This window comes from Lytechinus variegatus, chromosome 2 (genome assembly GCF_018143015.1).
Source record: "Lytechinus variegatus isolate NC3 chromosome 2, Lvar_3.0, whole genome shotgun sequence".
NCBI lineage: Eukaryota > Metazoa > Echinodermata > Echinoidea > Temnopleuroida > Toxopneustidae > Lytechinus > Lytechinus variegatus.
The window spans coordinates 49,007,221-49,030,656 of NC_054741.1; the positions used below are offsets into that span (position 1 = coordinate 49,007,221).

The 23,436-nt window shown below is 36.0% G+C and overlaps 1 protein-coding gene across 2 annotated transcripts in view; it reads left to right on the forward strand.

The window, feature by feature from the left end:
- Nucleotides 1–284: 284 nt before the first annotated feature.
- LOC121408240 (protein rogdi homolog) overlaps nucleotides 285–23,436 on the forward strand; it is a 45,140-nt gene continuing 21,988 nt past the window's right edge. The window contains exons 1-4 of one of the 2 annotated variants that reach the window (XM_041599637.1): nucleotides 285–366; nucleotides 10,106–10,279; nucleotides 12,931–13,002; nucleotides 13,325–13,358. In XM_041599637.1, coding sequence (XP_041455571.1) covers nucleotides 10,238–10,279; nucleotides 12,931–13,002; nucleotides 13,325–13,358 — 148 coding nt within the window. In that variant the 5' untranslated portion in view covers nucleotides 285–366; nucleotides 10,106–10,237. Of the gene's footprint in view, nucleotides 367–10,105; nucleotides 10,280–12,196; nucleotides 12,239–12,930; nucleotides 13,003–13,324; nucleotides 13,359–23,436 lie in introns of those variants that run through there. The other variant, XM_041599636.1, reaches the window with a different exon arrangement.

Sequence of the window (23,436 nt, forward strand, 5' to 3'; positions counted from 1 at the left end):
TATTGATTGATTTATTTTTTTATTCATCTATTTTTATCAATAATGATGATGATAATAATAATAATATTATTATTATCATTATTATTATTATCGTTATTATTATTATCATTATTATTATTATCAATATTATTATCATTTTTTTTTTTTGGGGGGGGGGGGTTGAAAAGTTTCCCTCTGGAAAAACCTCTGGAAAATCTCTCCAGTGGTGCAAACCCTTCATCTGTTTGAAAAATGAGATAAATAGAGCGCCATCTTCAGGATGAAACACTATAGTGATCAATAAAAATTAGGATCGTGGTTGAAGATTTTCATCTGTGTGTTCATTTTCTGCGCGTCAACAGATTCTGATCATGTTGATAGATAAATGTAAGTAGAATCTTTGTAGAATTTACTGTTACACAAGGATACTGCCTGTCAAAATTATGTAACATTTTCAAAGTTTACTGAAGTCAGTGGTCGGAATTGCTGATTGTGAATGAAGACGATATTCTTTTTTGTGTGTGCAGTCTGTGTAGAGACCCATCCATGGAGTTTTGTGTTTGTAGTTTGAACTCGCTCTAGTCTAGAGTAGAGCACTCATTCAATGAACAAGGTTATGATATGATATAACCATTGGTTCACTGCAACCATCCTGCCTGTGGGGAGGTAGAACTATGCCATGGTATGTCAATGCTGTACATAGACAGCTGGCAGCCGTCTGTTTCGAGGAGTTTTTAAACATTTTTATTTTAAATTTTTTAATTTCTCCTCGTCGACAGACGGCTCGCTAGCGTGTCCCCGCCATTAGGGGAGGTACAACGCAAAATCCCCCCGGCGGGGCTCATCGATTTTTAACTTAATGAAAAAACTATATATAAAAAGAAGCTTACCAAAATGCAGCTTGTTATTTCCTCTAGGCATTAATTGGCATCAAAGTGGTAAAACATCAATTCGAAAGGAACAAAAACAGTGACTTTCCTCGGCTGTCGTGTAGCTCCCAATTCACTCGTTCCTCCGAAGTCGATAATGTACACAAACATATGAGGTGGGATGAACTTCCGGGTCAACTGCTTATCGAAACCGTTGGCCAATCAGATCATCTCTTTTACGTCAGGCTTATGAATATTAATATTCTTTTCCTTTTCAACGTTTGCTCGCGCTCGCCAAGCAAGCTGATAAAACTTCAACATCCGGGCACTGTATATGTGTGACGTAAAGGTCATGGGGCGGAGTCTAACTTTCGCCGGCCACTTTTCATGAATAATTCATTATCAAGATGGCTGCCCACTCTCCGAGTCGCAAGTGTCAACTTTTAGAGACAATCCTCTGAATGCCAGTTTCAAAGCGGGAATTTAGGGTAAGAAACTGTCGTTACTTAAACATTATCACCTAAAGGTGCATATGAATGCACTGTTTGTGTAAAATATCACGGTATTGAGGAGAAAAACAAGAAATTAGCCGTGGCCATTGAGCCCCCGTACAGACGACGGTTAAACTTCGGTCTATGTATTTGGTGAGTGAAGCCAACGAAGTTCAGCTGAACAACCAACATAACAGAGACCGAAGCTTTTGGTCTATGCTGTACATAGCACAGTTGAGTTAGAAAATCATCACTTTTGTGATCAAAGTTAGTAATTTCCACACTCACACAACATGCGAGGTTAGTAATAGCTCGCACAACGCATGTGATTTCATAGTGGACTTTGACGTTTTCATTCATCACATGAATGTGAGGGAATGAAACACGCCAAAGTCCTTTCAATATTTCTCCACTATGACTCTTGCAATTGAACATTCATATTTTAACTTCATTTTAAAAAGGAATTATTTATAAAAGAATAAAACTGTTTTTATCGCTTACCTCAATCCGTCCTTAGTTATCCTTGATACTGCAGTGGAAAGTATGCAAACAACAATCGAAAAGCAATTTTTCCTATCGAACATTCTCGATTCAAGTCGTCAGTGCATAATAGGAAATTGTACATAAAATCAACAGGTTGCATCTCGTGTATATACTTATTGGTAAAGTACGCCATCTTTTGACAAGATGATGATGAAAGTGGATTGAACGAGCAAGAAAATAATGCTGATCGCCTAGAATGCAGCTAGCTTGCAAAACCGTAAATAAAGGTATACCGTAAAAAACGGTAGGCGCTTAAGAACCAAGTTTGAAAGGACACTCGTAAAATTATGTCACTCTCGCGATGAATATTCATTAGATCGTGGTCGTGCATGTTCAATACAAACTCTCTGCATGCATGCACTCAGTGTGTAATGAACACGCACGACCACGATCTAATGAATATTCATCGGCGAGAGTGACGTAATTTTACGAGTATCCTTTTAAACTTGGTTCTTAAGTGCCTACCGGCTTGTGAATAATATTGCGCGCCCTCTGTAGGCAAAAATTGATATCCACGCTGAGCAGAAGGTATCTACGTGAAGATCACGAAAAATGCTCTTATTTTATTAAAAAAAAACAGCAAAGAGAATTCAACAAACAATCCATATGGTTTGGTAAGTGTCATAGCACAATTAGAATTCTTAGCTATGACGTAAAGTCATACATGTAGTTATTTTAGTAAAAAGGGTGTGAAAGATTTGCGTGCATCAGGTGCATATGAATCCTTCGCATGCGAGATGATTTGAAACCATGGGTGTAATTTCCATATACAGTGTAGTTGCAATTTACTTGCCATTGGCCATGTTGGCATTGGCCTTTGCCTAGGCCTAGACTAGAGTAGACAGCTGGCACTCCCTGGCAGCCGTCTGTTTCGAGGAGTTTTTTAACATTTAATAAAAAATTTCTCCTCGTACATAGACAGCACACTATTGTGCAGCCACCATTAGGGGACTTGCAATGCAAAATCCCCCCGTCGGGGCTCTTCAATTTTTGTCTTTAAAGGGGAATCCAGCCTTGGCCATAAAATGTTGTGTTGGGAAGGAGAAAAATAAATTAAACAGAATGGTGAAAATTTGAAAGAAATTGGACAAGCAATAAGAAAGTTATAGCTGCTTTAAAATTTAGATCACTAATACTATGTAGATTTCAAATTGGCAACTTGGCAAGTAAATTATGACAAGGGGCAAGGACAACTTTCCCATGTAGGCCATGTACTTTATTATCAGGGATTTACAAGTGGTTTTCTCCTAAGTACCCATTCCCCTGGGGCAGTAATCTAAATATAACCCATGTAGTATATTGTTTTATGTCCTCATGAAAGAAAAATATAATTTGAAATAAAACTTTGGGGAAAAATGACATTTTAGCCATAATATGTATTGGAGTACATGGAAGAGTAGTCCTTGCCTGACATCACTATGACATCCCATATGCGGCCAATTTGAAATCTCCATGGGTATAGTGATTACCAATATTTACAACTTTTAAAAATTCATATCTTTCTTTTTGTTTGTCCAATATTGTTCAAACTTTCACCTATCAACTTGTCTGATTTTTCTTTTCCTTATAAAAACAAGTTTTTATTTGGGTTGGATTCCCCTTTAATGAATAAAAATTTTGAAAATTAACACGACCAAAATGCAAATTAATACTCCCTCTTGGCATTAATTGCCAAAAAACAGAGAAAATCAAGTTGAAAGGAACAAAAACAGTGACTTACCTCGGTTGTTGCGCAGATTCACTTCCCCGTTTTATCCGATCTTAAGTACATAAACATATGGCCATTTAACCCAGGGAGCGCCGGCCCGCGTAGCGGTCCGGCGCCCAGGAGCTCATGTATTTACCCATACTCACGGGACAAGGGTAGATTATGGTCAAAATATCTAGCAAGATAAATTATGAAAACAGAAATTATGCACTTACCACGATTATATAGATGAAGGTCTAACGAGTGGCAGTTTTCCTGACATCTGGGCACAGACTGGAACCTAAAAAAACGAAAAGTTCTCTCCTACCCCCGTTTCGATCGGCCATTTTGTTACAATTCATAACCCGTGAGTATGGTCAATTACAATTACACGGTAAGCTCCTGGGCTCCCGCCCGTGTAGCGGGCGGGAGTTCCCTGGGTTAATGGCCATTGAGTCCCCTGTACAGATTGCGCTAGAACTTGGTCTCTGTATTTGGTGAGTGAAGCCAACGGAGTTCAGCTGAACAACCAACAGAACAGAGCCTGAAGCTTTTGGTCTAGCCATTGCCATGGCATTACATACTTAGTATAGTAACTTGGGAATAATTTTTGTATTCAACAGAGCGCTAAAAAACATGAATTTGGGCATATTTTTGTGTATGCCATCTATTGACGGAAAGTAATATGGCAAGAAAATTTTCATTTTTCAATCTCAATTTTCAATTAAAAAATAATTTAAAGAATTAAATTCATATAAGGGTAAATTCTGAGATCCATTTCATTTTCATCTCGGATAAAATAAAATATTTTATCCTGTTAAAATCAGTGAGATAAAATACCCTTACAATCTTTCTGAATTGCTATTCTGACTTTTCTGAGAGCAATTTCATCTTCATTTTATCACTGTAATGTGTAAGACACACTTAGTCAATATCCAAATTCCAATTAAAAATACACTTTATATAACTCCTCTCTCAGTCTCATGCCACTCATCCAATGGAAATCCATTCCCCCAGGAGGTGTGGCAAAGGAGTGAGATTGCGTCAATTTATTTACTTCAAATGCGCTTGTACTATATGCTTGCCCGTCTTTACAGAGATTTCTTTTAACAAAAATGACAATACTCTCATCTTTTTTCAAAGTATATATTGCATCTTTCCAAAGACAATATTAGTCAAGGAAAATCTTATGAAACACTTCTTGATTACCGGTACTACAGGAATATTGTTAAGGTGTTATTCTCAATAAATATTTACTTTTTTCTTCATTTTCATGTCAAAATTTGGGGTTAATTCACCTACTAAAAATTATAATGAAATCAATGTCGCAGAGATAAAATAGCCCTAGCTACCCTCTTTTAAGTTTATTTATTTTTTTTTTTCAAATTTACATGGGCACAAGCACACCATCGGCAATATCCAGATATGCGATGGGTATGTCTACGCAGGCACTGTTCTTCTGTTGTGTATCATTGATAAGATTCGCAAGATAAAATTTTCCCACTTTTACCTGAGAGATAAAATGTCATCTCAGAATACCAATTTTATTTTAAGAGATAAAATATTTGAAACGCAAAAATGACCTCAGAATACCGCCCAAAGTAAGGCTACAACGCATATTCAATTGAATGTTGAGAAAGTGAGTCCAATCGGTTGTAGCTAGGAGGCTCCTAGAGAGTAAAAATCATTTAGTGAGCACAATATTGCAGGGGCCGCGGAAGCGGGGGTGCGGGGGGGGCCCACTTTTTTTCCAAATTCATGTACAAAAATGTAAAAATGAACATACGATTGTGATTTTTTGCATGGCCAACCCCCCACTTTTGGCTCAGCCCCTCCCCCACACTTTGAAAACCGTTCCGCGGCCCCTGTATTATGACGTATCATCATAGGTGTTGTTGGTAGTATCCTCTACAACTTGTTAGGTTATATCAAAATTTGAAAATGTTGGTGGCTCCCCCGATTATAGGCCCCTCCCCCATTTTAAAATTCTGGATCCACCACTGATTTGTCCATAAATTAACCCTATCTAGGCCGGGGTATTTTGGGAGTTCATATGGCCGGGGGGGGGGCCTCCCAGGCCCCCCTTGAGATCTCGGCCGTCGACCGCGCGATCGCACCGAAAATTGGCATGCAGGTTGTCTGGGATATAATCTCCAAAATTGTATAGTAATTTTTTTCATGCGAATTGTTATTACGTAATTATGCTAATTTATGCGTAATTAGTATGCAAAATCATACTTTTTCCTCTAACTCCATAAATAAAGCTCCAAATGTTCTAATTTTTGGCATAGAAACTCTTTGTGATGTTCTTAGCAAGTGTACATGAAAAAATTGTGATATCAGATAAATTTCTTATGTATTATATTGTTTTTCTCAATTTCTTATGTATTTTTGTTTTTTTTACCTTTTGTTTTTCATTGTTTTTTCAATGAAATTTGTTGGGGACTCTTCTAAGATCATAAACAGCATAAAATACATACATTTAGGCCAGCAAAACTAAAAATAATCATACATTTATGATTTTTGGTTGAAAACACTATTTACATTGACTTTGTACACGAAATCACGTTTTTGAGCAATTTTTGGTCTGACATGCACTTACATAACATTGTGTAACTTCGGAACTGCTCACCCGGGTGACGCAAAATTGGTCTCAAAAGTTGTGCAAGACTTGAAAGTAAAAAGTCGGCGAGCAGTGCGGTCGAAAAATTTTGCACGGCAAGAATATCGCGCGGCTCATTGAGGGGGGGGCCCTCCGAGGCCCCCCCCGGCCTAGATAGGGTTAAACTGATCATGAGAAATTGTTAGGAAAAGAATACATTTATGCAGTAATACGTCCATAAAATTTACTCAGAGGGTAGCTTATGAAATTACCTACACGCTCATGTAAAAATATATCAAAAACTCGCATTGGTTCGGAAATTATTGATGTTTGTTCAAGGGGGACTTACCTTTTTTGTTGTGTATACATGTAGATGATTTCTGAGAAATTTATAATCTCATTAAATTGTTCCTTTTCACTTACCGATCGATATGAAGTCCATTTGGTGACTTATTTGAGCACTCTGTTCCTCTAGATGTTCCTCATCTTTTCTTGCTCTTGATGTCGCTGCTGCAGTGCTGGCCTGTAGAACTGCGACAACATCAATTTTTGGCCTGAAGAGGGTGTGCGATTTATATTCATATCAAAGACACGACTAGGGAGAGACCAGGCACCTATACTATTTTACACGCAAATCGGCGAAAAGCATTACGCGAAGTCTATGAAGTGTCCAATCTTTTCATTGTATAGATTTTGGTAGACCGTATTATTGACAAACGAACAAAGCTGGTGCTGCTGGTTTCGTTCAAGGTACATTGATTTTTTTCCATTTTTGTCTCACCTGCATAGCAGAGTGAGACTATAGGCGCCGCTTTTCCGACGGGGACGGCGTCGTCAACATCAAATCTTAACCTGAGGTTAAGTTTTTGAAATGACATCATAACTTAGAAAAAGTATATGGACCTAGTTCATGAAACTTGGCCATAAGGTTAATCAAGTATTACTGAACATCCTATTAGAGTTTCATGTCACATGACCAAGGTCAAAGGTCATTTAGGGTCAATGAACTTAGGCCATGTTGGGGGAATCAACATCAAAATCTTAACCTGAGGTTAAGTTTTTGAAATGTCATCATAACTTAGAAAATATATGGACCTAGTTCATTAAACTTGGACATAAGGTTAATCAAGTATCACCAAACATCCTGCATGAGTTTCACGTCACATGACCAAGGTCAAAGGTCATTTAGGGTCAATGAACTTTGGCCGATTTGGGGGTATCTGTTGAATTACAATCAAAACTTTAAAAGTTTTTGGATCTGATTCATGAAACTTGGACATAATAGTAATCAAGTATCACTGAACATCCTGTGCAAGTTTCAGGTCACATGATCAAGGTCAAAGGTCATTTAGGGTCAATGAACTTTGGCCGAGTTGGGGGTATTTGTTGAATTACCATCATAACTTTGAAAGTATGTTGGTCTATTTCATAAAACTTGGACATAAGAGTAATCAAGTATCACTGAACAATCTGTGCACATTTTAGGTCACATGACCAGGGTCAAAGGTCAATGAACTTTGGCCATAATGGGGATATCTGTTGAATTACTATCATAACTTTGCAAGTTTATTGATCTGACTTTTGAAACTTGGACCTAAGAGTAATCAAGTATCACTGAATATCCTGTGCAAGTTTCAGGTCACATGATCAAGGTCAAAGGTCATGTGAGATCAATGAACTTTGGTCGCATTGGGGGTATTTGTTGAATTACCATCCTATCTCTGTAAGTGTATTGGTCTAATTCATAAAACGTGGAAATAAGAGTAACCAAGTATCACTGAACATCTTGTGTGAGTTATAGTAGTTTTCAAAGTCAGCACTGCTGCTATGTTGAATCGCGTGATGCAGGTGAGACGGCCAGAGGCATTCCACTTGTTTTTATTAGTCATCGTTTTAAATTATTCGCAAATAAGTGTTATCATCGCCAATAATCTTGAATTAAGTTTTTGAAGGTATTTCATCTATTGTTGCCCATGGGTGCATTACTGCCGCCGTGTACAAGAAAATTGAAGGCACAGCACATGCAAAATTGCAACAAACTCCCACGAGTTTCAGAAGAGAATTTATAAAATAAGGTCCTCCTACGAAACTAACTTACCAAACGATGTGAAGTCGATTCCCCCTCATATGATGAATATCCCTCAAATAGCATCATTTAAGCAATGATTTCCATTGACGAGTGGATACCATGGGGTCTTGAAATCACCCTAAACATGTATTTTCCATATTCTGAAAATGCAATCCTTAATAACAAGTATTGGCGTGTGAAACCCTACCCTTAACAAGTATTGGAAACAAAACAATAGTCTTGGCAAGTATTCCCTTAATTGAACCCCTGAACAAGTATATAGCGATATTTCAATTGTTATGTCACTGACGACTTCGGTTTTACCTTTACCTACATAATTGGGTTTAGTACAGCCCCACCTCCCCACACCTCGTTCTCTAAACACATAGTGTTGACTCTTGGGGAAAAAAGTACCTCCTTTATAAAACATTTTTGTCTTAATTTTTTATTCCCTCGCAAATTTGACCTTAAACACGTACAAGTAGCTTTCATAGTGAAAATATATTACCCTTTTTTCATTATTTTAGTGTTTTTGACACCCTTATTACGTTACGTACATAACGTGCCCTATCTTGAGAAAGACATCCTTTTTATGTGTTTTTTTGGTTGCGCATGGTATCCACTCATCAATGTAAATGCCCCCCTGGGGCGGCTGCCTTCCCAGTTATCAGCTGCTGAGCCCTGTTGCCATGGTATTTGCCATAATTGCAAATTTACAATGTCGGTTGCAAGTCTTATGATACAGGCCCAAGATGATATACACTGATTTATAAATGGGGCTAAAAGACAAGTACAAGTACATGTAGCCATTTACCGAGCGGCTGAGCACCCATCATCCCCATGGACCGAGTCCATGGGCGTAAAATCCATGATGTAAAAACAAATTGAATAGTATTGAATTGAATTGACATCATACTATTCAAGTGAGGGGGGGGGAGGGTGAAACAATAGTTCATCCCCCCCTAGACAATAAAGTTCACTGGATTTACATCAGTGACCGATTCCCACCAAATTTGGATTTTCTATCATCTTGCTCTGCCGATATTGTAGGAACCTCCTGACATACAGTTAAGAGTCAGAGACATCGTCAGTCACTTCGTTACTCATTCAACATTTTGGATTTTTTTTAATACACCCAGAACTATTCAGTTGGGTAACTTGGGTTGATTAAATAGAGAAATCCTGGGCATCTTCTTCTTGTGTCTTTAAAATTCAACAAATTCTAATCCACTATTAGAAGCATCTTTCAAAAGCAGGAAGCTCACACAGTGCCTTTCCCCTTGCAATCTGTCTATTTTTACATGCATTGAACATGAGGAAATCTGCTATGTGATCCTGCATGATGGAAATGATGTTGTTGATATGACAAAAACTTTAAACTGCACATGCTAAAGATCTATATAAAACTTTTCCCATATTTTCTGAATCCTTATCCAGGATGCAACATTTGGACCTTATTTATTTACAATTTTATTTTTGTTCTCATGCTCATTGATAAATAATTATCTGTTTATTTTATGTCTCAAACTTTCAAGAATTCCTGGGACCCATGTCATGTCATAATAACAAATGGACCATTTCTGTAACAAATTTACTATCAGCCAATTGAATTGAAGGATTTCAGTAGCTTTAAGTTGATATTGCAGATTTGATGTTATAACAGGTTTGATGAAATATGTCCCATTTTTTTGTCAGTACAGATCAGATGATTATCATCTTTAAAATAGATGAAAGTATATTTCTTTAGTGTTTCTGAATAGTATCCTAGTGCATGTGGGTTTGATACTGTATAAAGTGGACAGTCTGTGCATTTGGAGCTACAGTTCCCATGTATTAAAGCTACCTGTCTTATTTTTTTTTCGACAGGATGAACTAATTATGTTTGTAATGGGAGAGGCTAAGCACAAAGGAGTAGGATCTCTTCAATAACTACAGAGAAGCTTTACTGAGCGATCAACTGTAGACTATTGTTCTGGGCTTTCAAGCATTTGGCAGTAGATGGCAGATGATATTGATAGTGAAGAAGAAGAAAGAAATATGGTAAGTTGTGCATTTAAAACAGAGTTCTTTCTTTTGCTTTGAAGATGATGAACATTCTGGTACATGTATAGATTTTGATTATATTTTTCCCCTCTTTCATTCCTGTGCACATTATTCATCCCTAAGCTGTCCGTGAGCATTTTCTTCGACCTCCTGCTATTCTTTCTCAAACTTTCTCAAATACAGTCTTTATTTTCAACCTCACTGTCTGCTCTGAAATCCAATCTTGAACATGTGTTTTGAAAGCCGTTTACCTGGCGATCGCAGCGTCAACATCAAATCTTAACCGAAGGTTAGGTTTTAGAAATGACCTAGTTCATGAAACTTGGACATAAGGTTAATCAAGTATTACTGAGCATCCTGCCCGAGTTTCAGGTTACAGGACAAAGGTCATTTAGTGTCAATGAACTTAGACCATGTTGGGGGAATCAACATCAAAATCTTAACCTTAGGTCAAATTTTTGAAATTTCATCATAACTTTGAAAGTATATGGACCTAGTTCATGAAACCTGGCCATAAGGGTAATCAAGTATTACTGAACATCCTGCCTGAGTTTCAAGTCACATGACCAAGGTCAATTGTCATTTAATGAACTTTGGCCAAGTTGGGGGTATTTGTGGAATTACCATCATACATGTAACTCCAAAAGTGTATGGACCTTGTTCATAAAACTTGGACATAAGAGTAATCAGGTATCACTAAACATCTCATGCGAGTTTCAGGTCACATGACCAAAGGCAAAGGTCATTTAAGGTCAATGAACTTCGGCCATTTTGGAGGTAATATGAAAGGAGAAATAGTTTGAAATGATGTAAAACTATGATTTGTATATTATTCTTATCCTGTTTTGCATTATTTCTCCATTTTAATAAGAATCATCTATTTGTTTTGTTTTTATGTTGAATGTGTGGAAATGAAATTGTTTTAATTGAATATCGCATGAATTGATAAAATATGAATACAGGTACTATGCACAGCAACAAATTCCAGGGTGTACAATCATGATGATATTGATAAGATATCTACTACCCTTGATCTGTTGAATTTCTTTTTTATTAAATGATAACCCAGTTTGGATGTAATGCCTATTTTAAGTCACAATCAATGCTTGGATCAAAATTCTTTGTCAACATTTGTTTAATGTAAATTATACACCCCAAGCAAATTAATTTTTTTTTGTATTATCCCATTGACCTTTGTCGATGAAGAGTTTCAGAATTCTAAGTACGCATCAAATGGAACTCTGAAGCATTGTGAGAAGTGAAGTGAAATGGGAGTTATAAGAGAGGGATGGGGGAGGGGGGGGCAATTTGTAGTCAGAGGAGAAATTAAGGGAATAATGCAATAAAATAAGGAAAGAGGGAGCCAATGAGGGAGAGGAGAATAGGAAGGATAGATGACTAGAAAGGGGGTAACAAGAAGTAAAGGGAGAAGAGGGAGGGGTGAGGAAGAGGGGAGAGAGAAGGGAGGAAAAGGGAGTTTCATGAGTATACAAGTGTATTAGAAAGTGGTTGATATCACAAGGTAGGAAGTCAACATGTATTGTTTGTATGATTAAGATTTGAGAATGTGCAAACAATTTTAGGATGACTTTGAAATGAAAAAAAAGGATAAATATATGATCCAGCTCTCAGTGGTAGTTATGAGTGTCCTGGTAGTGTAAATAATGGATGTTTGTCTGCTCTGAAAATATCTTCATTTACTACTTTGACTTTGGCCCTTTGACTAGTGCACAATGTGTAACACTGATTTTTTAAAATCTGATAAAGATTTTACATGTAGTTTGGACCTCTTGAGTAGAGTCACAGTGTCAATAGTATTATTAGTAAAAAAAAAAATCTGCCATCCAAGACATGTTTCCTACTCAAAATCAGGACATTCTTGTTGGGTACATGTATGCTTTGAAATGCAGAAAGTGGAAGTACGGAGGCATGGATTCGGATACTTTACGTGATGAAGTGAGTACCGGTATTACATAGATATTGGGTGGAGGTGGAGAAGTCTGAATTACTGTGCAGACTTTTGATGTTATATGCTTGATTTTAGAATTTATTACATTACATACATGTACATTGCATGAGTATTGAGTAATTTGTATTCAGAAAAAATATGTTTCAGGAAATGAAACATTTTTATTCGGCAAAATTTGATATTCTATTGAATTTGGCCTAGTATTCTACTGTACATACATTGACACAGGTATAGATTCCTCCCCAGTGCACACAAGGGCTTTATAATGCAATTGAATTATTTTTTTAAGCCTGCATGTGTACATGTATGTACATGTATTTGTCAACACAGTCATTCTGACTTTTCTGAGCAATACATGTAATGTAAATTGTAGGTGAGCCAACATTTACATGATCTTGCAAATGTACATGTAAGCAATGTGAGATCAGGGTGATTCTCTGCTTTGATTTTTCTTTCAACTTGGCTTTAACCTCAACTGTCAAATGAATATTTATACAGGGTACACTTTTAATAGTTGCATCTATCAGCGAAAGTACTTCAGAAAAATTCAGTTCAAAACTTTCCCATAAGTTGCATGACAGTGAAAGATGTACTGCCATTTTTCATTCTGAATCTGTGTTAGGTCCTAAAACTTACTCCTGTACCTTTAACATTTGTTTTACTTGTTCTATGCATACAGGAAGATGAATTTCAATGGCTCTTGAAGGCTGAGGTACATGGAGTACTCAGGCAACTCAATGCAATTCTAGAAGTAAGTTATATAATTTTTCTTTTGAGTGTCCAATATTATTCATGACTATTGTAATCACATCTGAAGTATGTAAAAAGTGGCTTCATTTCTGGAAAGGACTGGGATTACTAGACATGGCATCACATAAATTATCTACAAACTAGTCATTAAAATGAAGTGATTTCACCCCAAATTTTATGCCTTCTTGCCACTCAGTCACTCTCCACTACCGAACCATTACACACCTTTTTCTAATCCTAAAGCTGTTGTTTCATTTTATCATGCATCTTTGTCATAACTATAAGATAAAACCAAAGCTCTTTCTCTCTCTTTTAATTTACAGGATAGCGGCAGAAGGTTTAACATCCCTGGTACTGGTGAGTGAAATTTATCAAATTTGCAACAAAAAAAAAAATGGTGAAGTCTCAACACTGACCTGCGGCCAAACACCCCATGCCCTTTCTCTTTGTCTATTCTTCTATATCCCTTGTTCTGTCCCAGTCTCAATCCTTCTGTGCCTGTACCCCTTCTCCTTCCTGCTTCACATTTCATTCACTTATCTCCATTCATGTACATTTTCGATTTACCCTCTCTTTCCTACCCATTGCCTTTCCTCTTTCACCTTTTCCCCTTTTTTGTTATCCATTTTCCAACCCCCTGTGTCCCCGGGTTTCCTTTACCCCCCATGACACTCTCCTCCGCTGCCTTTGCTCATTTCTAAATCCCATTCCCCCTGCCCTCTTCCTGTTCCCCTTCCCCTGCAGCATCTTCTGATTTCCCCCTCACTTTTTCTCCTTCCACTCTACACCTTCAACTCTATCCTCCCATCCAACCCCCCTCCATTCTTTTCAATCTCCTTTTGCTTCTATACATTCTGCACCCTATAAAGATACAGTACTTGTATATATTTTCCTTCTACAAACTATACTTTGTTGTGTCAGTGCAAGAATGCCTTAACATCACACTTGCATGGGTGCAAAAACGCCCTTAACATTATGAAAGAGTGTTTCTGCTCTGATCGGGTGCGCAAAAATGTTGTGCTAAGGGCGTTCCTGCACTGACACGACTAATTGTGCATCATGACTGTATCCATCGAATTTTAGCTCCTGAAGACTACTTATGTGTGTACTTCAACGTGAAAAGGACTTTATTAATACTTTGACCTTCATCAGAAAATAGCTGGGTGTTTATGTATTCATGAAAAAGATTATTTGTGATATTCCGAGTCTCTATTTCCTATTCACCTGTTCACATTAATTCATATAAATTGTATTGTGGTGGGTAGTGAATTTGATTGCCTTCTTTTGTATTTCTACTCATGATGTATGGGTTTTCTTTTGACAAAGGACATTGCAGTATTGGCATCATGAAAATTGCATGAGTCGATTTTGACAAATACAGTAGTCTCTCAAGTGAAAAAAATGAAATATTGATGATAATTATACTTTTAAAAAAAATTATGAAGGGAAAGAATTTCATGCAGTAAAGATGATCGCACTGTAGCTTTCCATCTTAAAGATTTCATAGCTATGATTAAGCATTAAAACACTGATGTATTTATATTCATATTATATAATGTTAGGGGTGTACATGTAGTTTCAAAAGGTTGATGAACTGATATCAGACTGTTGCCCAGGGAGGAAAATGTAAAATCTTTGTATAAAATACATTTTGAGACCAACCATGACATTTAACACACATTTTACCGGATCACTTTTCCATTGATACCTTAAATGAAATGTATTTTCCCTAAACAAAGGAGATACTACCTTTTAGTATCAATGTTTTCATAGTACACATTCAGATTTAATGAGGTGATTAAGTATGGATTGTAGGAGATAAATTGTAATCAGTTTGTTTCATGGCAGCCCAACCGCAAAATGACTTCATAATTGGTTCGCAAATCAAATGATTGCGCTTGTCTGTATGTACATGTATTACATGTCCATTTCATAACCACACCTATGCATGTACATAAACGCTCTCTAGAAAAAAGACACTGGATGAAAAGGTTCATATGTAAAACGTATTGTATTTTAAAATCCTGTGTTCCTCCAGTATTTGCTTATAACTATAAAAGAACACCCTGGCCTCCTCAGCTCAAAGAAATGAAACACCCAGCTGTCACAATAACAAACTTCTAGGCAAGTAGTATTTGGACATATGAAACCATTCTTATTGTAATGTACTTTTATGGTGGTATTTGAACATGAAATTCTTGATTTCTTGTTACAGCTGGATATATACAAGCATGTCTTGGCTGGGATGCTAAAACCTTGTATCTAAAAAAAAAGCATTCAGACAATAAAAGACTGCCACCAACGCTATATTTTCAAAATTATACAGCCTTTTCTATAGCTGCCCTTAATTTTTTTTAAAGCTTTGAGATATGAGGTTTTTATCAGCCCTGCCACGATGTGCTCATATTTCCATGACAACATTGATATTGAACCTTATGTACACTGTAGTAGACACTGGATCATATTACCCCATATATCATATAGGAACACAATCTGTCAGTCACAGGGAGATTTGATTTAAAGGGAAGTTTCACCAGATATTAATTCAAGATTTTTTTCCTTTGTAATAGTTGTTGTCCAAGAAATAGGCCAGCTAGAAAGATAAATAGTATCAGTATGTTTTAACATACCTAACAGAAATTACAATTTATTTTGTGCCTACTGTATGAGGCAAATATCACTACCAGTTTCTGAAATTTATAGTTCAGAGGAAATGACAATATCTTATTTTAACATTTTAATATTCCACACCCACTTTCTGACTTACACATTTACACATTTTCTGATATCTTTTTGTCCTTTATGAAATGGAATTGTTATGATATGCCTCTGTTTATTTTGATGAGGTGCTCAAGGCACTTTATAACATTAAAGAAAGAGTAAAAAAACCAGTTATTTAAATACACTCCTACATATAAATAATGAGATTTTATTGCCTAGAAAAAAGATATTGTCTAGAGAATAAATCCATGAGTGTATCAGCTTTTATTCAGAATTTCACCATCTAAATCCGGTCAATGCCCTTTAAGTCAAGTTGTTACAAGGAAAGCTCACTAAGCCGCTAATGGGTTCATATACTCGTGACACACACCATAGAACTTATTTCACAGGGATTTAACCCTGAAGGATAAAGCCTATCTCATGCCAATGCCCCCTTGATGCAAGGAGAGGCCGTCCCGCCATCTTGAAAGAGTGCTGTTTGATCACTTTATCTAAATTATTCATTGCATCTCTTGCAAGTACCTCTTGAAAAGGGTGTAATATTTTTTTAGTTTGTTTTTAATAGAGAGAGAGAGTGAAGGGCACTGATGAGTGGTAACAAGTGGTTAGGCATAAATACAAGATTAATGCATAGATCTGCTTTACCTGGAAGCAAACATCCAGCTAGTAATATAACAATACTTGTTTGTATTTGCCATAAGATTGAGTAGATAAAATTTTTCCTTTGTGATATGTAATTGCATGCTGTTTTGTATCACAGATTTCACGGATTTGATAGTTTTGGGGGTTTGTGGAGAATTTCATTTCTTGCAGTTACAGTATAAAGTAGAAATGTTACATTTTCCCTTTTAAAGACTAAATTTATTTGCCATGTTTTTGATAGATGTATGCCTGAGACTATTTGTACTAACAGATATGTAATTTTCAGACTTTGTCTATCTATCTATCTATCTAACTATCTATCTATCTATAACATGAATGCAAAAAAGTCATAAATAGTTATTGGTTTCAGTTGTGACAGTAGCTACACGCACTGTGCTTTGTGTATATTTTCAACAAGTGCTGGAAATAGCTATTAGAAAATGTTCACTGCTCATTTCTATGCAAATTGAAATCATCATTTAAACAACTACATGTAGATCTACATATATTTCTCATGACTTATTTAATAAACAAAATGTTTCTCATGAGAGAGTCTGAATGTTTATTAGGTTTATGATGCAGATTCTCTACCAAATTCCCCTTTTTTACAAGCTGCATTACTGTATGTAAGAAATAGACATTTGACTTTCATGTTTGATGTCAGTTCTTCAACATCTAATGCAGATTGTGCTCATGACTATCAACCAAAACATCTCATGTGAAATGGGTCTTGATTGGTAATTGGGTTTATGATGCATATTCTCTACCCAATTTACATTCTTTAAGATATTATTCACATGGAAAAATAGACAAATGATTTTTTTAGTTCTTCAACATCTAATACAGATTATGCTCATGACTGTCAAACATAACACCCCATGTGAAATGATCCTGAATGGTCATTTGGATTTTGATGCCGATTCTCTACCCAATTTAATTTCTTCAAGCTATAAATATGTACCAGGAAAATAACAAATTATTATTTTTTTTTACAGTTCTTCAACATCTAATGCAGATTATTGGCATGACTATCACACAAATCATCATGTTTGAAAGGGTCCTAAATACTCATTACAGTCACAATATTTGCCCCATTCACATTCTAAAGAGTGCTTTATGTAATTCACGATTTAGAAAAATGACTTTCATTTTCATTTCTCAGTACTTCCACATCTAATGCAGATTATGCTCATGACAAGTATACAAAATGTCTTTGTGAAATAGTCCTTTATTTTTATTGGGGCTATGATTCAGATTATCTGCCAAACTTACATTCTATATTATAGCTAGAGATGCATTTCACAATTTAGACAAATGATGTCCATGTTCGTTTCACATTTCTTAATTTCTTCTAATATAGAATGCATGACTACACTGTAATTGAACTATTTCTAGAAAAATATCTGGGGTAATCCTGATAGGTTCATGTCACAGATTTTCTGCCTTATTCACATACTAGCTTGTGTAATTCACCTAAAACCTGGATTGAAGTGTTCATTTCTCAGTTCTTCAACATCTAATCAAGATTGTGTGTTATGAATATCAAACAATATTTTTTGTTGTTTTAAATATTCCCAATTCTCTATGTGGTTCATGGTAAAGGTTCTTGCGGGTAATTATTATTTGTTTTTCGTTTTTTGCTATCTCCTATTAAGTCTATTCCAAATAAATTAGCTTTCTCGTTATGTACTTAACATATGAAGATAGTAGTTACACATGTATGTCAAAAGGTCTGCATAATTAAATTAACCATAGTTATCTTCTTTTTCAGATTTCAAGCTGTACAGTGTGAATTTTCAGACGCTTTTCAATTTATATTGCCAAACATTCCTGTCCCTATGCTCACTTGTTTCCATAACATGCAATGAAGCTTTGCTTGTAAATGTTTTCATGTGAAAGGTCCTGAAAAGGCCAAGATATTGTTCTCATCATTCTTGGGCAAATTTCTAATCAAAATCTTTATGAACCTTGTGTACACAAGGACCCATACTTATTTTTAAGATCGATACCGTTCACATCAGATTTGTTCTTCCAAAGGTTAGCAGCTTGAAAGCTCGGGATATATTCCTTCCTTGTGAGTGTATCTCTTCCCCTGGGCCTGCATTATTCACTCGGTACACTTCAAGTTGGCAAGGTGTCCAAATAGTGATGAAAGCAGGTGTCAAAAGAAGAATGTTATGCTTCAAGCAAGCGATGCACCCTTTCTTCGCTGGGCATTTTGTTGCAGGCAGGGATCCAGACGTATTAGACACAATAGTTTTGAGGGCTCGACTATTGTGGGGAAACGATATGACTCCTGAAATGGTGTTGAGTTCAAGCTGGCTATAGATCCACCACTGTTTGGTTGTGACCTTTGTGATCATTTTGAAACTGAATATTGTAACTGATTGGTCATGAATGTGTACATGACCAAATTTGAGAGTCCTTTTAAGGAAAATAGCATTGTCCAGTTTCCAAAATGTTGAGAAATATGGATTTCAATGACTGTTATTCATTTGGTTGAATTGGTTCCCAATTCCAAAGTTGTGGGTTTGAATCTCAATTGACCCTAATGGTAATGCTATGGTCCCCTATGTTCCCCACCCTTTACTCATGTCTATGTGGCTATGTAAATCATTGTTGGTTGATCGATTCATCGGGGGGGGGGGGGGGGTTAGAGATCAACTTGTAATTTTGCCTTTTTAATCAAAATGGACATAACTCTGTCAAATTTAAAGATTTGATACTTTTGGTAGATAACAGACCCATATGTGTACCCCAACACCTTTCACATCAATCTTATGAACTTTCTACATGCATGAGTTAATATGAATAGATGAGAAGTGCAGATAGCAAATGGGTCCTCGGAGTCATTGTTGTAAATCATCTATCAGTTAGACTGCCATTCAATTGGAATAAATAATATTTTCATCAAACGAAGGAGATGATTTGAGGAACTGTAGGTATAAAAAATAGCTTAAATTGGAGGGAAATTTATCTCTGTTATTAAATGGATTTGAAAGCCTATATAAATGAATATTCAATTCAAATGATTTATAATGTGCTTTTGATATACAAAAGTGTCACATCACAAGAAAAATAAAAATGACACCACACTTTTTTTGCATCGCATGAGTGCAATCTGAATGCCATTCGCAGCACACATAAGGGCATAGCTTCAGGGTGTTTCTGCACACCCAATGGGGTGTGCGTTAATATCTTGCTAAGGGCGTTCTTGCACCGATATGACGAATTAGCAGTTAATTTCAGAGTGGCTAAAGGGTTCTTTCCATTGGTAATATAGTCCATATGCCCACATGTACTATATGGGGGGGGGGTAGGGATCAAACTGTAATTTTTAAGTTTTTCAGACAATTTATTGTTGTATGAAATATATAGACATTTTGTACGTAATTTGAAGGGAATTAATCACCATTTTGTCCGCATCTGTACTTAAAAAGTTTGCCTTTTTTTAATCAAGAATGACGTCATGGACATTACTCTGTAAAATTAATAGATTTGATACTTCTGGCAAATAACAGACCCAGAAGTGTACCCCCAACATCTTTGACATCTTATGAACCCCTGCATACATGCATGAGTTGATATGAATAAATGAGAAGTGCAGATAGCAAATGGGCCCTTGGAGACTTTGTTGAAAACCATCTATCAGTTAGGATACTGTTCAATTGGAATAAATAATAACCTTTTCATCACATGAAGGAGATGAATTGAGGAATTGTTGATATATATAGGGAATAGGCTAGATCTGAGGAAAATATAATGATTTAAGGACTTTGGAAGCCTGAATAACTATTTTGTTCACTTTAGATGATTTGTGATGTGTTTGTCAAAGCACAATAAAAAGAAAAAGATAGTTGAGAGGGAATATGAAAACTCTACAGTAAACACATGACATGAATGATACAAATGACACGCAAAATACCAAATGTCACATATTATGGCACAAACATCATTTTTGCAACTATTTATTTAAATACAGTATGGAAAAATTCATGGTTATACCATATGGAATTAATCAGACATGTGTAAATATTTTTATTCAGTATTGATACCAAACACTAAAATATTCAATCCATCTATAGGATTAATATGATTTACAATGTGAAGTTAACTGAGGGATTCTCTAAATATACTGAGATTGATAGACCTACATGTAGGACCAGGAATATGACAGTTTTAAGCAGATCTATGTTTATATATTTCTACATGACTGAAAAGGGGATTTTTATATGAAGGCCTGACACTGCATTCTCCATGTCAGTACTGCTCCATGTGTTTGAAGCCATGATATTCTCTGACATAGATTCCTAAATCCATCTTTCCATATTATAACATAGTTTGTTTTTCATTTTGCATACATCTGCATACATTATGCAGCTCATACTTGAAAGCATTTATGTAAACAGTTACCAATGAAACAACATTTTCAAATGTTTAATTTTCTTGCATATTTTATCCAATCAAAACAGTGATTACAGAAAGGGCACACTTACCTGTGTGATACAGGTCTTGTTATCGATAGTAAAGTAATATTGAATACCCCCCCCCCAAAAAAAAGTAATTGCTCACTGAAAGCATCCCATACTGCAATCTGAAAGTAGTTTTTCAAACTACAGTTTACATGTAGTAAATGCCCATGTGTACATGGTGTTGGTTATTTTCAGCATATATGGTACAATGATAGAGGTCTCATTGTGTCATATTTGTTTTTTTGCTTCCTTGTGTACATGTATGTCAGAACTTTACCATTGGTAACACCAAATCCATACCAGTAGGGGAGATCGGGGTTAGTTGGAACACGGGATAAGTTGAAACATTGTGATTTTCTTTAATGCCTGTAAAATAAATTTATGTAATACTGCCCTCAATAATACAACAGTGAACTATTAATAGCAATAAATTGAGGACAGTATTGCATAAATTTGTTTTACAGTCGTTAGAGAAAATTACAATGTTTCAACTTTATACCCCGTGCTCCAACTAACCCCCGATCTCCCCTATGGTGACAAAATCATCTCAAGTGATTGCACCTTGAATCTGCGACTACTCCATGTAGGAGTTATAAACATGAAAAGTGCAGCTTCAAATTATGCCTTGCTTGTCCCCGTCTACATGTACATACCCTGGATGAAGCTTACCATTGCTCTAGGCCTGATTACTTTACATTCAACCTTGCCAATCAATTCAGATGAAAATGCCGGCAGCTAAATTTCTCTATCACAAGCCGGCAGAAGAGACTTGCAGGGCGATGCTTTGGTCATGTATAGGCTGTGTTGTGTACATCCATTTGATTAAGAATGGAAGATGGGGTACAAGCCTGGGTGGGCAATTTACCCGCTGGTTTTAGGCTAATTTCTTCTAGAATCCACCGTCCCGCATGATCCTATGTGCAAATAAAAGCTATTTTCTCAGTCATGAAGAGTAAGGGTCAAGTTGGGGAGTTTCAGTTATAAAGTACACAAAATTATGTTATGTTATGTTGAACATTCAAGATGATTGCAGTGTAGGAAACTTGCAGCATTTTCCAAAGCCATTGTAATCATCAACTCACCGTTATCCTCTTTGCAATTAGTTTATGGTCACTATGGTGCAAATGGTTTGTATGAGGTTTTCTTGAAACAACTTTATGTATCTTTTCTCAGAATTTTTGAGAAGAAACGTGAGTACTACAGTGAATCTTGTATAGAAAACTACACAAGGGAGACAAGAAAAGTTGTTTTAATGAGCTCTTGGGGAACAGTGCAATTGGTCTTTGTAGTGACCAAATAGAAAGAATAAAGAAGGGAGATGCAGAATAAAAATATAATAGTCAGGAATAGGGATTATTATGGGTGATTCCACTATCAGTCGCTTTACTCTTTTACATGTCTTTCCTGAATACTTGGTACTGTTAGATTTAATGGAGGGAGTCTTTCTGTAAAGTTTAAATTGTCAGTTGATCTTGACATATGAGGCTTTAATACATACAGAATGGTTGTACATGTACATGTATGTTGTACATTATGGATGCCATGACGTCCAAAAATTTTGTATGGTTCTTAATCTCCTTTAGGGAGATGCGTTATTTTTTTGTGGCTAATTATGTTCCCCTTTAATTTTTGTATTTACAAAATTCCATATTTTGAAAGAAAACTTTGACTCAGATTTGAAATAGAGCCAATATAAATTTTTTGAAAATGTCCGCTTTTGCTTGTAATCGCCCATATTATAAACATGTGTAGATCATCAATAAAGAAAGGTCTTCTTGTTTCTATCTGAAGTAATAGTGATGATTATCTGCTTTGATATATTGCACAAGAGAGAAGTATCAAAGTGCTGCAATTGCAAAGCATGTTGGAAAGAAAACTGTATGTATTCACCTGGAGGCCAATGATGGATACTGCTTAGCTTTTAGCAAGAGTAAAAGGCTTGTAATTGAGAGGATCCAAATATAGATTGGTCGTCCTTTATGCGCAATTAGGCTAGATCACCCTGTACGCAGGGAATACAGTATGGATTTATGTCCTCTAGCTCTGTATACCAGTACACTTGTACAGGAATGACAAAAAAAGAAGCTCTGATTTTAGATTAAAAGTGAAGTATATTGAAGTGCATTCTTAAAACTATCACTGTGAGAGCACAGAATGATAGACTATTAAAATAGTGCCATTTAGTGCAAGCTTATTCTTTTTGCCTTCTTGGATGCATGCAATATTAATATTGGTATACTGTTTGTACTTTGGTCAATTTCAGTTTGTGATGTGGGATAATCCAACTCAATATGTGATGAGCAACTGAATAGAAATGAATGAAAATGATTGATGAACGAAATGATCATTACATAAATAAAAACATAAGCAGATGTGTATTATGAAAGAATGAAAGTAGATAAAAGAGTGCTGGGAGTACTTGAAGTTCATGGGGTAATTAGAAAAAAGCATCAATAGTATGGAATAGAAATAGAAACTCAAGCTGAAATGATTTTGTTAGATTCGTTCATTTAACAAGTAGAAACATGTACTGAAATTTTTGTGATGATTTTACTTTTGCTGATTGTGTTCACTGATGTGTCCATCATTTTAAAAAGAAA